This window comes from Tursiops truncatus, chromosome 19 (genome assembly GCF_011762595.2).
Source record: "Tursiops truncatus isolate mTurTru1 chromosome 19, mTurTru1.mat.Y, whole genome shotgun sequence".
Classification (NCBI taxonomy): Eukaryota; Metazoa; Chordata; class Mammalia; order Artiodactyla; family Delphinidae; genus Tursiops; species Tursiops truncatus.
In genome coordinates this window covers 30,397,792-30,414,015 of record NC_047052.1, presented here as the reverse complement: position 1 = coordinate 30,414,015, position 16,224 = coordinate 30,397,792, and the positions used below count along the sequence as shown (strand labels likewise).

General features: G+C 40.7%; 1 protein-coding gene across 4 annotated transcripts in view; it reads left to right on the top strand.

Annotated features, from left to right (window-relative positions):
• The window catches only part of FTO (FTO alpha-ketoglutarate dependent dioxygenase), a 372,655-nt gene that overhangs the window by 53,467 nt on the left and 302,964 nt on the right, over positions 1-16,224 (top strand). For 2 of the 4 annotated variants that reach the window (XM_073795580.1, XM_073795581.1), the window contains exon 1: positions 755-844. The exons of 1 other annotated variant lie outside the window; for it this stretch is intronic. In XM_073795580.1, the coding sequence (XP_073651681.1) occupies positions 758-844 (87 nt within the window). In that variant the 5' untranslated portion in view covers positions 755-757. Of the gene's footprint in view, positions 1-754; positions 845-2,661; positions 2,748-16,224 lie in introns of those variants that run through there. One more of the 4 variants, XM_019932533.3, reaches the window with a different exon arrangement.

Here is a 16,224-nt window from a genome sequence, read left to right as displayed (position 1 = left end):
GGCCAGATCACTTTAGGGCCTCTAGGCCATGGTAAAGATTTGGGTTTAATGAGAAACCTGATGGGAGCCCACTGGAGGGTTTGAAGAGGAAGGTTGTGTGCGCGCGCGCGTGTGTGTATGTGTATGTGTATGTATGTGTGTGGTGTGGTGGGATCTGATCTGCATTTTGTCAAGATCACTCTGGCTGCTGTGTGGGGAATAGTGGAGGGCCAGGGTAGAATTAGGAAGAGAAATCAGGGGGAGAGCTAAGCTGATAGCTTGGCCCAGGTGGTGATTATGGAGGTGGAGAGAAGGGGGAAGGATTTAGAATATATTTCAGAGGCAAAGCTGACAGGGTTTGAAAGGGTTTTGAAAGAAAAGAGGAATCAGGGATAAATTCCATGTTTTGAGCTTGATGGATTGCATTGTGACCATTTACTGAGATCAGAAGACTGAGGAAGAAGCAGCCGTGGGTGTGAAATCAGGTGTTCTCCTTTGGACGTTCACATATCTGGGGCCGTCATTTAGGCTGTGGCGCAGGGAGAATCTGGAGGTCGGGGCTGGAGAGAGAAATTCTGAGTCATCAGCGTAGAGCCGATGGGTTTAAGCCTGGGAACTCCTCTCCTCGTGAATCCTTGTTCTTCCTTAGGTTGTAAGGAATCTTTAGGACCCAGCTTTCCTGAGTTAGTGTTACCCCTTCACCTTTCCTGTCTCTGAGTTTCAGTACCAGACTGTCTCCAAGCCCCACAAAAGCGTTCCTCCCAGGCAAAAACAGAAGATGACACACACCATGAACCAGATTTTCCATGACAGACTTATAAGGAACAAGATCATCTCATTGTTCCTCCTGCTACTTAAAATAAAGGTAATATTGATTTTAGAGTAGCAGTTCAGGTCCTAAGGCGTGATATTGATTAGGCGTCTGATGAGAATTTGCAGGGTAGCCTTCCCCAGACCTACAGCTACAGGGCATCTCCCCGCTGGGTCAGGCCTCTGTGCTGACCTCCACTGTTACAAGCGGTGTTTTTCTTAGGAATTCTTGGCCCTGTTTAGTCTAGGCACTGTCCAGAAGCATTTATTTTACCTGATGGATGGCTCAATCCAGCCTGTCTCTTACCTTAATCTGACCTCAAAGATGGGAACTCTTTTGTTCTTAGTAAAAATGAAGACTAATTTTGACACTGTTTAGAATTACTTTCTTCTCAGTAGCAGTAGAGTTCATGCTGAATTTTTTGCTGTGAAACTCCTTATTAAAATGCTGTATTCTCACTTTCCTTTTTTTTTTTTTTCCTGCTACTTTCTAATAAGGCTCACTTTATGGATTTTTTTTTTAAACAGGAAAAGGTGCCTCTTTTAAAGATGCCATTATTAAACCCATGAGACTCCTCAATTTTAATGTTGCATCAAAGAAAATAGTTTCTTTGTGGTTATTGTGATGTGGTGGCATTCAACATACTCCATTTACAGGTTAGGTTTTATAATATTTACAAGTCAGGTTCTGAGGATATTTTGAACAATTTAGTAACAATTAAGGGATAAATTGTTTAGTAGCCTAAAGGATGTAAAGAATCCCTAGAAATCATCCAAAAATAATAGTTTCATATTCAAGTTTTGACTTTCTACTGTAATAAGACATGTATCAATGTTTTCCTCCTGTGTCTGGAAATTCTTGCCGGATTGTTCATGGGGTTGATTTGAGGTTCAAAAGTGTTAACACAGGCTAAGGCACTTAGTATAGTGCCTGACACATAGTAAGTGCGCACTGATGTTAGCTGTTATTAGCTGCTGTGATGAGATGTTAGCTGCTTTTTCTGTCAGCCCCAATAGCCGGCACAGCCCTAGGCACATAGTACAGTATTTAGGTAGATGTTCAGTGACTGATTAATGTCTCTGACATTTGGGATTTCCTTCCACACTTGCAGTGTCAGAGCCAATTTCATGTCTTTTCTAAAATGATCTAAGTACCTGACATCCTTGGGTCCTTCACTTGGTTACTCACAAAAGCAGCTGCATGAATTTTGGCCATTTCCATGTCTGCCTGTCTTCTCTGTTAGCTGCCAGGTAGAGCTCTGGTTTCAAATTCTTTGCAGTTAGAAGAGATAATAAATATTAACATTTCTAGTGCAGTACTGGGCACAGGAATAGGTAAATGTCGCTTGACTCAGCATCATGGCTGCTGGTCAATTCTGCCTTTAGGGAGACAGTTCTGGGAAGTGGGGTTGTGGCTTCCTATGAGGTAGAAGTTAGATAGTTATGTCTTATCCTAGTAGTTGGTACCAAGGGGATCTTATACTTCTTTTAAATTCTCTGGTTGTTGCACAAAGGGGCAAATCTGTGCAGCAGAACGTTGGTGGAATGGACAGGCAGCTTTGTAAGTGGAGAAATGGCCTCTGTTGGGCTCATGAGTACAGAGTCATATTGCGGGTGGTTCATGAGTCATCTGAAATACTCATTTAATCTAGACTTGTGGCCTGTTGGTGAGGCTGCTGCTTTTTTATGATCTCAGATGGCTTGTCCATGTCAAAACTTGCCTTATTTCTCTGTTTACTTTGAATCAGGAAAATGTTCATGACCACATTTGGAATTCCTCGTCAAGTGTGTCTTCGGTCACATCACCCCTGGCTACCACCAGCACGTGACTGTTTATTTTGGATGTCCTTTTCTGATGTTCAGCTAATTTAACCCACAATGAAGTTAATCCTTGCTTCTTTGGAAGAGTACAGATTTACTTATTAGCTGCTTCCAGAGATACTTGCATTTTCATGCCAGTGAGTATATAATTCCACTGACTTTTGGATCCATCTACTCACATATGCAGCGGATGGCTTTTTAAAGTCAGGATTTAGACAGAGCAAATCATAACTGTCCTGAGTTATCTGAAGTCCTCTTGAAGGTTAAAAATGAACATGTATGGGACAAACATGGAGGAGTAGTATTGAATATTCTGTTGGCCCATTTATCTTGCCTTCTTGTGCAAGAGAGAGAAGAAAATCAAGCTACTTTGGAATTCAAGTTTTTACATCTTTCTCCATGTTTATAGCATTCTGACTAAAAGCATAGATGCCGCTTCCATATACTACTTGGCCTTGAGTCCTGGCTCTGCTACTTACTAGTTGTGTAACCTTGGACAGATTACTTAATTTCTTTTGACCTGTATCATTATCTGTCAAGTAAGGATAATTATAGTAAGTACAAGGAGGGTTGTTATGAAGGTCAGATGAGTTAATTTACATAAAGCATTTAGAACCAAACGAAATACATGGTAACTGCTATACAGTGTTAGTTATTATTTTTATTAGGAATTAGTAATTGCACAAATAAAAAAGATGAAGGTGTAAATCATTAAACAGGGTCATTTATCTACAGGACGTTTAGGCATTGTGTCTAGCCTTGCGGATTTATATTAGTTAAGGTAGGTTACCGCTGTAACAAAAATCATATCAAAATACTATATAATGGCTTGGACATAATAAAAATGTATTTCTTGCTGAGGTATTTCTATTGCTGATGTAACAGTAATGAGTAGGGAAATGGCTTGGTGGGATGGCTTCCTGCATGTGTTCATTTAAATGATGCAGGCTGGAGGAGGTTCTGCCATCTTCAGTACATTGCTTGTAAGGTCACCTGAGGTTATCTCCCTTCTAGCCACTCAGAAGGGGAGGAGAACATGCAGAAAAATGCTTAGGAGTTTTGTGTGGGCCAAACCCGGAAATGGCACTCATCACTTCCTTTCACATTCTGTTGGCCAGAACTTAGCAGCTACCAGTCTCGGCCCCAGAGTTTTTCAGGGGTCTGTAAAAATGTACAAGACTTGAAAAACATGCGTTGACTCCAAATTACAAACATAAAATTGCAGAATTGAAATGAGTATGTGTTTCATTCGGTGTTTATTAAAGGTAGCCTCTGTCAGCTCCATAAGTTGTTAATTTAGTATTCATCAAATGTTATTAAATTTGAGATTAATTTGTAAGTTGGATTTTCTGATTTCTCAGGAATTCCCAAGTATGCCCGATGATTGTTGAGATTATAGTCAATCATAAATGAGCTTCTCAAAGCCCAATGAATTCAAATGGAAAATGTTAAAAATCCCCTCATATTTTTCTATTGCAAAGAAACTTTAATGTGACATATGGGTACAACTTAATATGTTTATTTGGCTGTTGAGATGGGGCCTTCAAAAGTATTAGTGATCATGCTTAGATGATCTTAAAACAGTCCTGTTGTTGAGTCTTAGTGTATGGCGACACATTTTAGTTGCTTTGAAAAGGTGTGTGATGGGGTTGACTAAACACATTTTGCATTTTGAACTCATGTTTTCCCCTTAGGCTCTTCTCTCCACCCCCTTCATTTCTAATAAAATATTTGTTGCTGTGATATCTAAGAACATAAATTATACTGCATTTAATAACCCAGGTTCTTGGTCTTGGAGATGACAGAGAGGAAAAGTGCCTTCTCTTTTTGCCAGTCATGTTTGAAGGCTAGGGTTGGATTGGTCTTCCTTTTGAGTCATCCCTGGCCTCTCGGACCATGGTTTCCTCTTCCTAAATTTTCCTGTTCTTCCAAAGTGAGGCACTTCTGAATGGGCATTTGGGAGATGTAGGTTTTTTTGTTTTTATCTTGCGGTACGCGGGCCTCTCACTGCTGTGGCCTCTCCCGTTGCGGAGCACAGGCTCCGGATGTGCAGGCTCAGCGGCCATGGCTCACCGGCCCAGCCGCTCCGCGGCATATGGGATCTTCCCGGACTGGGGCACGAACCCGTGTCCCCTGCATCGGCAGGCGGACTCTCAACCGCTGCGCCACCAGTGAAGCCCAGGATTTTTTTTTTAATACTTTTTTTTCTTTTGGCTGTGCCACGTGGCTTACAGGGTCTTAGCTGCCCAGCCAGGGATCGAACCTGGGCCCCTGGCAGTGAGAGTGCTGAGTCCTAACCACTGGACTGCCAGGGAATTGGGAAATGTAGTTTCAAAAACCACTTCTTATGATGGATCCTGTCATGGGTTATTTCATTGCAGTAGCTTTCGGTTCTTGTTTTTTTGCTCAGTCCTGCCAATTGGAATTTGATTTGTTGATTACAAAAAACAAAATGTGCAGAATAGCTCAGAAGAGACTTTGATGTAGGTTGGAGCTATGGCATAGACTTTCTTGAAAGGCATAGGCAAAATAAGAAATAGGGCTGTTGCTTCTGATCAGGCATTGCAGGGACCCCTGTGAGTGGAGCAGGGGGGAACTTCCCTCCAGGAAGGGAGTGGGAAGTGAACTCATATTTCTTGTTCCTCCTACAGTCATCTCCACTTCAGTGGACGGCAATTTCATGCTTCCAGTTGCTCAGGCCAAAAATCTCAGAGACATCCTTGACTCTCATTTTTATATCCCATGTCTTAACTGTTAGCAAATTGTCTCCTGTGTCTTCAAAGTGTATTTAGAATCCAGCCACTCCTCACAACCCCTGCCTCTGCCATTCTTCTCCAGGCTACTAGCATCTCTCTCCTGGATCCTTGCCATGGCTTCCTAAGTAGTCTCCCTGCATCTTGCCCTGCCTCTCTCTATGTGCAGCAACCAAAGCAAGTATTTAAAAAAAAAATTCACATCATATCATTCCTCCGCTCAAACCTTTTTATGGTTTCTCATAATGTTATAATCCAGCAGCTCCACTCCTAGTTACCCAAGATAAATGGAAATGTATGTCCGTACAAAACTCACACGTGCAAGTTCATAGCAGCATCACTCATAATGCCAAAAATGCCAATATGCCAAAAAGTGGAAACAACCCAAATGTCCTTCAGTGATAAATGGATAATCAAAATGTGGTATATCCATACAGTGGAATATTTAGCAGTAAAACGATGAAGTACTGACACATACTACAAATGGGTGAATTTTGAAAACATTATGCTAAGTGAAAGAAGCCAGTGACAAAAAGCCACATATTATATGATTTCATATCCAGAATAAGCAAATCCATAGAGACAGAAAGTAGATTAGTGGTTGCCAGGGGCTGGAGAGAGAGGAATGAGGAGCGTCTGCTAATGGTACAGGGTTTCTTTTTGGTGTAATGAAAATATTCTGAAATTAAGCTGTGGTGATGATCGCATAACTCTGTGCATATACATTCTGAATTATAAACTCTAAAAGGGCAAATTATGTGGTATGTGAATTACATCTCAATGAAACTGCTATTAAAAAAAAAAAGAAAAACAACCACAAACCCTTCTGGCTTTCTGTATGATGTGCCCCCCTTCCATCCTGTTGTTAGACAAGGCAACTGCTTCCTGCCTCAGGGCCTTTGTACTTGCGGTTCTCTCTTAGAACTTTCTTCCCTCAGATATTTGCATGGCTGGTTACCTCACTTCCTTTTGGTCTCTATTTAAGCTTTACATTCTCAGGAGGCTTTCCCTGATTACCCTAAAATAGCACTGTCCATCTCATTGCCTGATGGCCTTCTTTATGCCTTTACGCTGTCTTATTTTTCTTGATGTCCTTATCATCATCTGATATAGTATATATTTTCTTGTTTGTTTTTTTGTCTACCTTCCTCTATTAGAATGTGAACTCCAGGAGACAGTGACTTTGCTTTTTGTTCATTACTGTATCTGCAGCAATGTAGTTCAGCTCTCTTTTCACCATTAGCATGAGAAAGAAATGGATTTCTGTGGCAGTGTTTTGGGAATACACTATATTTGTACGGAGTATTCAGTGTATCTAGCTGGTACAATGTTAGAAGTCAACAGCCTGGAAACAGTCTCTATGGGAAAGGTAATTTTGGGTCAGAGGGTGGAATGGAACTCCTCAAAGGTATTGTCAGATAACTCTTTCTATAGATTGGTAAGTTTTCCTACCTTCTTAAAAAATTATTTGCATTATGCTAATATATTACATAGAGTATGCTAATATATTACGTAGAGTGTGCTAATTTCTGTATCTGCCTTATGGGTTCAAGGCCTTTGGTTTTATTTGGTCTTAATTTCCTACCTCTCTGCTGTCTTTTCCAGAGGTGGAGGAAGAAAGAAAAGAAAAGAATATATGTGTGTTTTAAAAAGCAAGTATTTAGTTTGAGAGGCCTTCAAAATTCCATATCTTCTATTCCTGTTTCCTTTTCGTACTTCCAAGCTTAGGTATCGCCAGTTGCCCGAACTCTGCAACTTAAAAGGCACAAGTCACTAGATGGCACTGAAGCATCGTTTCTTCACATAGCAGAGTCCTGGAACCCTTGTGTTATTGCTTCAGCCGACTGGCTTTCTAGGTGTCGGGGAAATTGTTTTATTGGTAGAGGGCATAGTGTAATATATTCATCTCCACCCCTACGCAGCTGTTTAATACCCTGAAACATGGCCCTCTTGTGGCCATGGCCTGTTAACTATGCTTATTTGGTGTAATAATTAGCAGAATTTCTCACTAACAGGGGTACTTACCAACACCTCACATCTTCCCTGTACGTGATGGATTGTACATTCTGCGGGAAAAGTTGGGAAGGTCAAAGCTTAACCTCTTTCTAACAGGGCTACTTTCTGCACATTTGCTCAGAATCGGTTTATATTAACTTGCTTTTGAGCTTCTTCATACCGGAGGTGTGAGTAAGGTAAACATATTTGAGCTTTTATGTAATAGCCCAGTGACGGTTTGTAAACACAACACTGTTAATTTTCCATCTCTTAGAATGATAGGAAAATAAATGACTAGCTGCCTGAATGGTTGGATGACACTTGCTACCCAGACTGTGTGTGTTGGAAGTGTGTCATAGGAACAGTGGGTCTGCCACAGACACCACATTTTAGGTTAAAATTGGAGAAGAAAATTACACATGGGATTTTAATTTTTTCCATGGTTGTAAGTTAGGCCCCATTGAATTCTCTGCGGTTTTACAAGCCCTCTTAGGCTCCTAATATTTCCACACCAACAATTTTAACATTTACTTTAGGACATGGTTAGAGTTAACTGACAGAAGACCAAACAAGAGAAAATAGGTTGAAAGCAGGAAATACTTTAGTTGGACCAATAACTTACCACCTCTCTGACCTTAGGCAGATTGTTTACCTTCTCTGTGCTTTGGTTCTCTCATTTTTAAAAATTAAGATGATGATACCCACCCTTTTGGTATCCTCTGCCAGGTAAAATGAAGTGAAAACTCCTCAAAATGCCTTTACTCATATTCGAAGCTCCAGATAAATGTAAGATGTTGATATAATTCCTTAAGAAAGCTAAGAGGATTTTTCTTTGTTGATTCCCAAGATGAGTTGTGGAAATCTTAGAGACTGGATTAACATAGTCTGGGGTCTCTGACTGCTGCATCTGTGCAGGTAATACCTAGTTTCTATGCTCTGTCTGGCTTTGTTCCCAAGTTTTACTTACATTTTAAAAACTATGTATCAAATACTTTTACTTAGTTGTTCTGCCCTTATTTAAACCCACTTAATGTGTCTGCATTTAGTTGCAGGAAGCAGAAATCATGTAAGATAGGAAAATAGATTCTTACAAAGTCATTGAGAGGACCAGAGAAATGGAAGACTGAACCTCTGGAGGTGGCCTTCTGAAACAGACTGGCCTACCAGGTGGACTGCTGATCTGTAACACTCAAGAAGGCCAGGGATCAGGAAGCCATTGGATAACCTCAAAGCTATTGGCCAGATCCTGGAATACTGTTGCAGAAATCTTCAATGTTTCCACGACTGTGTAGCCTACAGAAAGAGTCAAAACAGGAAGAAGATGGCCTCCATTTTAGTTCTGCCTTCTAAATCTCATACGGAGCCTTGTAACTGGTAGAGCCGTATCCTCATCCAGAACCCCTGGCTGCAAAGGGGAAATGTAGTTTTTAGCTTTCCATCCTCTGCAGCATAGGAAGGCACCGTGATAGGACATTGGAAGGCTGCTGAGTGCCAGTCCATCGTATCCATACCCCTCTCCCTCGGCATGTTTAAAATCTCATATCTTTACCTCCAAATCAGTATTTCATTTATAGCCTAGCACAGCAAGAAGTTTAGTAGGCCTTCAGTAGATGTGTTGTTAGTGACCTTGACTTCTTTATTTCTGTGTGTGGTCCCACCTTCTTTTATACTCTTGGCACCAGATTAGGTTCCAGGTTTACCTACCTCGATGTAGCTCTTGGTGCTTTTTCATTTCCATCGCCATCTCCTTGTTCAAGCCCAGCTCATGTCTGCCTGTGCTTTTTAGTCTCCTTATCTGGCGCCCCAACCTCTTGTCTTGGTTTCTTTTAACTAGACCATATTATTAATAGATTAATGTTTAAAAAACAAAACAGCAAATAAAATAGCACACTTCCATTGTGTTCCTGTCCTTCTCAAAAGCCTTTTCGTGGCTCCTCATTACATGTAGGATAGACCAGCTGGCCTGACTTTCAGGACCTTCCGTAATCTGGGTACAATCTATCATTCTAATGTCATCTTCCATTTTCCCCCTGTTGAAATGGAATTTTAGCCAAAAGGTCCAATTGCTGATGTCTGAGAATCCTGTCCTTTACTAATTTTTCAGCTTTGCCACGCTTAGTACCTGTATTTAATTTTCTACTTTCTTCTTCCCATTTGTTCATGCACTTGGTCATGTTGGTGCGTATTTTTTTTATTTTTTATTTTGTCCTTTCTTCACACTTACATAGCACAGTTTACTTGGGCTTTTTTTTTTTTTTTACTGGTATTGTTAGTTTTCTTTTTGTGACTGTATATATCCTCTTTTTTTTTTTTCCATGTAGACAGTATAAATATTTGTTATGGATTGATTGACTTGTTGATTCTTAATGGTTTAGACATTTACTTGTCTGGGAAAAGGGGGATGGTGAAGGGTTAGTGCGGGGGCTGAAGCAGTGCTCTAGCTGTGTGATTTTGTGCTTTTGATTTCCTGTGAAAGGACAAATTAACTATTTGCTTTGAGCAAGCTAATGCCGTGCTTTGTGGATTTAATGTTTGAAAAGGGCCCTTGGCTGGAAAGCCCTGGAGCTCTTTCTCCCTGTTTGCCAGGCTGGATGAGCTCCATGTCTATACCACTGCATGGCAGTTTGCTTAACAGGGGGTTGTGAAATAGCAATGGAATTTATCTGTGGTTTCTTGCCAGAGAGTAGGAGGAGGAAAGGATTTGGAGTAAATCAGACATGCAAATTAGCAAGGCCCATGGGTCTTAAGTAAATTGCACAATAGAGTCCAAAGAAATTCAGTTTGTCTTCTTTCTGCTTTTTGTTTGTGCAGGGTGTGTGTGTGAAAAAGGCAGCTATTATATATTTGTTCTAAGCCAAAAATTCTTAACTTACTGGCTTCAGGAGCCTTTTAGACTTATATAGTCGGCCCTCAGTATCTGTGGGGGATTGGTTCCAGGGCCCCCTGCAGGTACCAAAATCCAAGGATGCTCAAGTCTTTATATAAAATGGCATAGGTTTTGTATATAACCTACAAATTTTGCTTTTTGGAACTTTCTGGAATTTTTCCCCCCTGATCGTTTTTGATCTGTGGTTGAATCTGCGGATGCAGAACCCATGGATATGGAGGGCTGACTTTACTGCTAAAAATTGTTGAAGACCCCAAAAAGCTTTTGTTTACATGGGCTATATCTATTGATATTTACCATATTAGGAACTAAAATTGAAAAATATAGACATATTTATTAATTCATTAAAAATAGCAAAAAAAATCCACCACATGTTAACCTAAATAATATTTTAATGAAAAATACATATTTCCAATACAAAAAATTAGCAAGAAGAGTGGCATTGTTTTATATTTTTGCAAATCTCTTTAATGTGTAGCTTAATAGAAGCTGGCTTCTCATTAGGTGTATTTTGTTGCAGTGTGTTGGTTTGGTTGAAGTATATGAACAAAACCCAGCCTGACACAAACACTGATGGAAAGGGGAGTATATTAACTGCTTCGTCAGCTATGAAATGTAAATATTCCTCTTTGATATTACACCAAAATTCAACAAGTCATAGTTTCTTAAAGGTTATTTGCAGCGTAGCGTCTGAGACCATATCAATTATCCTTTCCTCCTCTGTTATATTGCCTGTTGATCTATTTCACACTTTGGATGGATCTCTTACTCATGCATGATTTTGTAACATCAGGCTTTAGTCAGCTGGAAAATTACTGGTTCACTAAATTATGCAGATCTTGCACATGTGGACACATTTCATTATACAGTGTCAAAAGCCACATTCATTAATATCACCATTGATCTTATCAGAAAAGTCCTTAAGTATTAGGAAGTTGTCAAGACAATGTCAAAAGTCACATTCATTAATATCACCATTGATCTTATCAGAAAAGTCCTTAAGTATTAGGAAGTTGTCAAGGGCAAGGTGAGAAATACAGATTTTCAAAATTTCCAATTTTTGCTTGAAAACTCAAATTTCATCATTGGCAGCAAATATGGCCAGTTGAAATGACAGGCTCACTTCATTAATTTTTTAAAATTAATTAATTTATTTTTGGCTGCGTTGGGTCTTTGTTGCTGCACGCCGGCTTTCTCTAGTTGGTGGCGAGCCGGGGCTACTCCTCGTTGCGGTGCACGGGCTACTCATTGCGGTGGCTTCTCTTGTTGCGGAACACGGGCTCTAGAACGCGTGGGCTTAGTTGCTCCGTGGCGTGTGGGATCCTCCTGGACCAGGGTTTGAACCCGTGTCTCCTGCATTGGCAGGTGGATTCTTAACCACTGCGCCACCAGAGAAGTCCCTCGCTTCATTTATTTTTGAGAAAATGTTTGCCGGATTATAAAGTCTGACTAACCATGTTTTGTTTGTCAGTCATTTTCTCAAGTAAAAATGGTGTTCCATGAAAAAAGTGGCTAGTTTATTAGTCCACGACTCAAATAATCACACAAGTACTTTTCTTTGAGACAACCATTTTACTTTGAAGTGCTTCTGTATACTTCCCATTTTGTCACACAGAATACTAAAAAGAAAGACAGCTTACTTCACACATGAGTTTTAATAAAGTTAATATTTTCTTACTGCTTCATCAGGGGCATTCTCACGTGAAACTAGCTCTCTTTTCTCTTTTTACTGGACTGCGTGGTGTGAAGAATACAGTGATTACCAGTGCAGTTTGGTGCTCTTGGCTTGATTTGTGCTAAGGTACCTGTAGCATTACTCACCATTCTTTTGAACCATCTGTGCAAACGTCAACACAGTGAAAAAAGCAAATGATAGTATTATGAAAATAGTATTGATCTTGCAGATCTTTTGTTGAACCATTGCGCTAGAGCAGTTAGAAGATTTGAATGGTTAAAAATTCAAAGAACGGAATAAGAGTTTTATGGGTTTTATTGTTTTTAAATTTTATTTATTAATTTATTTTTGGATGCGTTGGGTCTTCATTGCTGCGCATGGGATTCTCTCTAGTTGTGGCGAGTGGGGGCTACTCTTCATTGTGGTGCACTGGCTTCTCATTGTGGTGGCTTCTCTTGTTGCGGAGCGCCGGCTCTAGGCGTGGGCTTCAGTAGTGGTGGCATGTGGGCTCCGTAGTTGTGGCTCATGGGCTCTAGAGCGTAGGCTCAGTAGTTGTGGCTCACAGGCTTAGTTGTTCCATGGCATGTGGGATCTTCCTGGACCAGGGCTCGAACCTGTGTCCCCTGCATTGGCAGGCGGATTCTCAACCACTGCGCCACCAGGGAAGTCCCATTTTATGGGTTTTAGCTTCAAGGCTAATTTCTTCTCCACTCTGGAGCTTTGCCTGAGTGAGGGAATGCAGAGGAGAAAATTTCTCTCCTCTTCTGGGCTTGCTTTCAGCTGAGGGTTTAATTCCTGGAGCTTGAGTTTTTTGAGTTTAGGAAACACAGGGAGATTCTCTATTTTCGGTGATTAGTAATGTTTACCTTAGATCAGTTGGTTGTGGTTTTTGTTGTTGTTAGAGAAAAATATATAATAAGGGCTATGTTTGAGATGACTGAGATCACCATAGGACTGCCTGTTTGGGACATTTTTGAGGCAAGGCTTCTCTAAAAAGAACCTATTTTGGGCAACATCTGAAAATTATTTCAGTCAGTTGACCTCATTGACAAGCTTCTGATTTTTGTATTAGCTTGTTTGCTTCTTTCTTTTCTTTTTTTTTAATACTTAGAAGGTAATCTTTCTGCTTCTTGAATTGCTATCAGGCTGTCAGATCTTGAAAATAGCATCATCCCATCTCTGGGGTGAATATAGCCTACACTTGAGACAGCAATGAACCGATCCTGTAATAGAAGAATCCCAATTTTCCAGTTTCTTTTTTTCCTTTTTTTTTTTTTTTTAACTTCTTGGGTGGTTGGGGCACATTATTGAGACAATTATTACATTTACTCAAGAGTTTGTCTTTTCTATTAAAAAAAAATTCCGTCTAAGTGCCTCACGGTGAAGAGGAGGAGATTGTGTAACTGGAGTCTCCTCTTAACTGGTCTTTATTGTTGAAGAAGACTAGTTCCTTTGTGTTTCAGCTTGGCACACAGAAACAGTTTTAATTTAACAGTCCAGCTCCTTTAATAGATCAATTCTCCATTGTGTTTTGAACTTGGTGCATTCCCAGGGTACTCTCTGAGCTATGGGCTTCTTTGGAGAAATTGGGGCGGGGGAATCAGGGAGGCTTAGTCATTTGGGGTATGATTTATAGTTTTATCCCAAGCCTCTTACTCATTACTGTTAGACAGGGAAGGTAATTAACGTATGCAAATGTCTGCTGTGTGTCTGATACTCTACTAGGTGTTCTGTCCATCCTCATCTAATCCTCATGGCGTCTCTCTGATACATCCTGAGCTTGTGCGCTTTTTCCACCTTTATTATTATTACTATAGATCAAGTCATCATTTATCTCTTGCTTGGACTTCCATACACCCAAACTGGTCTCCCCACTTCAACTTTGCACAGCCTTCTCCTTCTCCACACATCAGTTGGACTCAGACTTTAAATATGTAAATCAAATTGTGTCACCTCCCCACTTAAAGCCCTTCCATGACTCCCCATTGAGCACAGAGTGAAATCTTTGTGCTCTGACTGACAACGCCCCACGCCATCTGGCTTGTGCCTGTATCTGAGAACTCATCTACCGCACTCCCCAAACACATCCACTGTGCTCAGACCCGCTGGGCTTCTTTCTGTCCCAGGCTGGTTGTTCCTCAGGGCCTTTGCACCAGCTGTTCTTCCTGCTTGGAACACTCTCTTTAGGTCTTTACTCTGGGCCTGGCTTCTTTTTGTGACTTGTGTCTTACCTAAAATGACACCTGCTCAGTGTAGCTTCTCTGACCAGCCAAGCTACAGCAACTTCCCTCTATTTGTGTCGTGCATTTTATTTGCGTTAATTTACCTGGTGTAGGTGTAGAATGAGGTTCTGCTGCTGTCAGATGGTCTGGGTTTCAGTCTTGGTTGGCCCTGCCACTCACTGGCTGTGTGACTTTGGGCAAGTTACGTAACCTTTTAGTCTTCTCCTCTAGAAAATGGATATAATAATCTTATGTCCCCCCATTATGAGAATTAAATAAGTCAAGACATAATAGTTTCTGACACATTGTATATGCCCAAGAACCGTTAGCTATTATTATTTTAATGTGATTAGTGTTATTAAAATGATTTTATATTTATTTATTTGGCTATTTTTCTCTTCCACTTAGAATATACACTTTATGAAGGAAGGAACCTTATCTGTTACATTTGCAAATGTACCCCTAGAGCTTAGGACAGTGCATGGCACAAGTAGGCACTCACCAAAAAGTTGTGGTTATTAAAGTCTGAAACATCATTATCCCTATTTTAGAAATTGTATAATCAGGGTTCTGACAGGTAAAGTTACTTACCCAAGGTTAATCCTGATTCCAAAGACCACGTTCTGTCCATTACACCAAAGAACATTAGTGTATATTTCTTTCCTCCAAATTCTGTCGTGTTTGATACATGATTTTCAGGTTGCCTTTTTATACATCCTGATATGACTCATGAAATGAAAACAACCGTTTCTGTGAATATGAGGGGTCAAGGCCAAGAGTTAAACCCAGAGGAAAGTTCAGAAGGTGAGATATACACAAACCCACCAAATTCAAGGGGTGGAAAAAAGTTACCCGACTCCTGCCTTGGGGATGTGCAAGACAGTGACCTTGGGATCGGACCGCCTGAGGAGATTCATGTGCTTTGACTTCTTCAGGGAAAGAATCTCTGAAATCATAAACCCCTACTTTGGGCTCTTGTACTTCTTTTGTCATCTTATCCTAGTGGGGCGGAGGCAGAAGTTGAGAAATGGAAATGTTGGCTTCTGCAGCTTCTAGGAAATTGTGGGCTGGACTCTGCCTTTGCCCCTGACAGAACATGATGATGGTCCTTGGGGGCTTCACTGACTCATTCTTTTAAACAGCCTTTTTCTATTTATTTTTATTTTTGGTAAGCCATGAAAACAGTGTGAGAGTGCATGACACGCAGGAAAAAATACAGACTTTGGCCACGGTCAGATCAAGGTTCAGGTTTCGCTGGGCCGCTTCTGGGCTGCATCTTGGCACGTTACCTTCTCTAAACCTCAGTTTCCTTGTTTATATAAAGGGGATTTGCATGACAGCTCAAAGAGAGACCTTGCCTCAAGTGTCTTTCTTCAGTATGCATCATCGACCCTTTTGAGAATTTAATAAAAGCTATGGATTTTCTCCTTAGAAATATGCCCATACACCCCGAATTTGGCATTTAATTTCGTAGGGTTCGTGGAGCCTTTGAAACCCAGGTTAAGCATGTCTGCAGCAGACCAGGGTCCTTATGGTTATGGGAAGAGCGTGTGTGTGCGCACGCGCTTGCTTTTTTTCCTTAGGAGCCAGACCAGTTTGCTTCCTGCGGTCTCTTATTAATGTTTGTTGAATGAGGGAATTTAACTAATTTCTGAATTGCTTAATCACCTTGAGCTTGATATTTGGTTTCCTTTGCCCTAGGGCCGGTGATAGTGCCAACTTCATAACTTCGTCTGGGCATGCCAGTAGCCACTGCACTGTGGCAATAAATATCTGAGCTTGTGGTTTTTGCCTTAGGTAAACTGTAGAGGTGGAGTCAGGAAACGCTTAGAAAATATCTTTGATTTATACTAATGCGTAAATATCATGAGCCAACCCTTGAGGGGTGGGACCTGAAAGTATTTGGACACTAGATTGGGCCTGACCATCACAGTGTGTGAAATTTTGCTCATACGTAGAATGTGGAATATAAAATCATAGGGCTAGAAAGTCTTAGAGACCATTTAATCTAATTCCTCCAGATGGATTAAGTGATTTGTCCAAGGTCAGTCAACTGGTGTGGTGGCAGAGGTCAGGGCATGA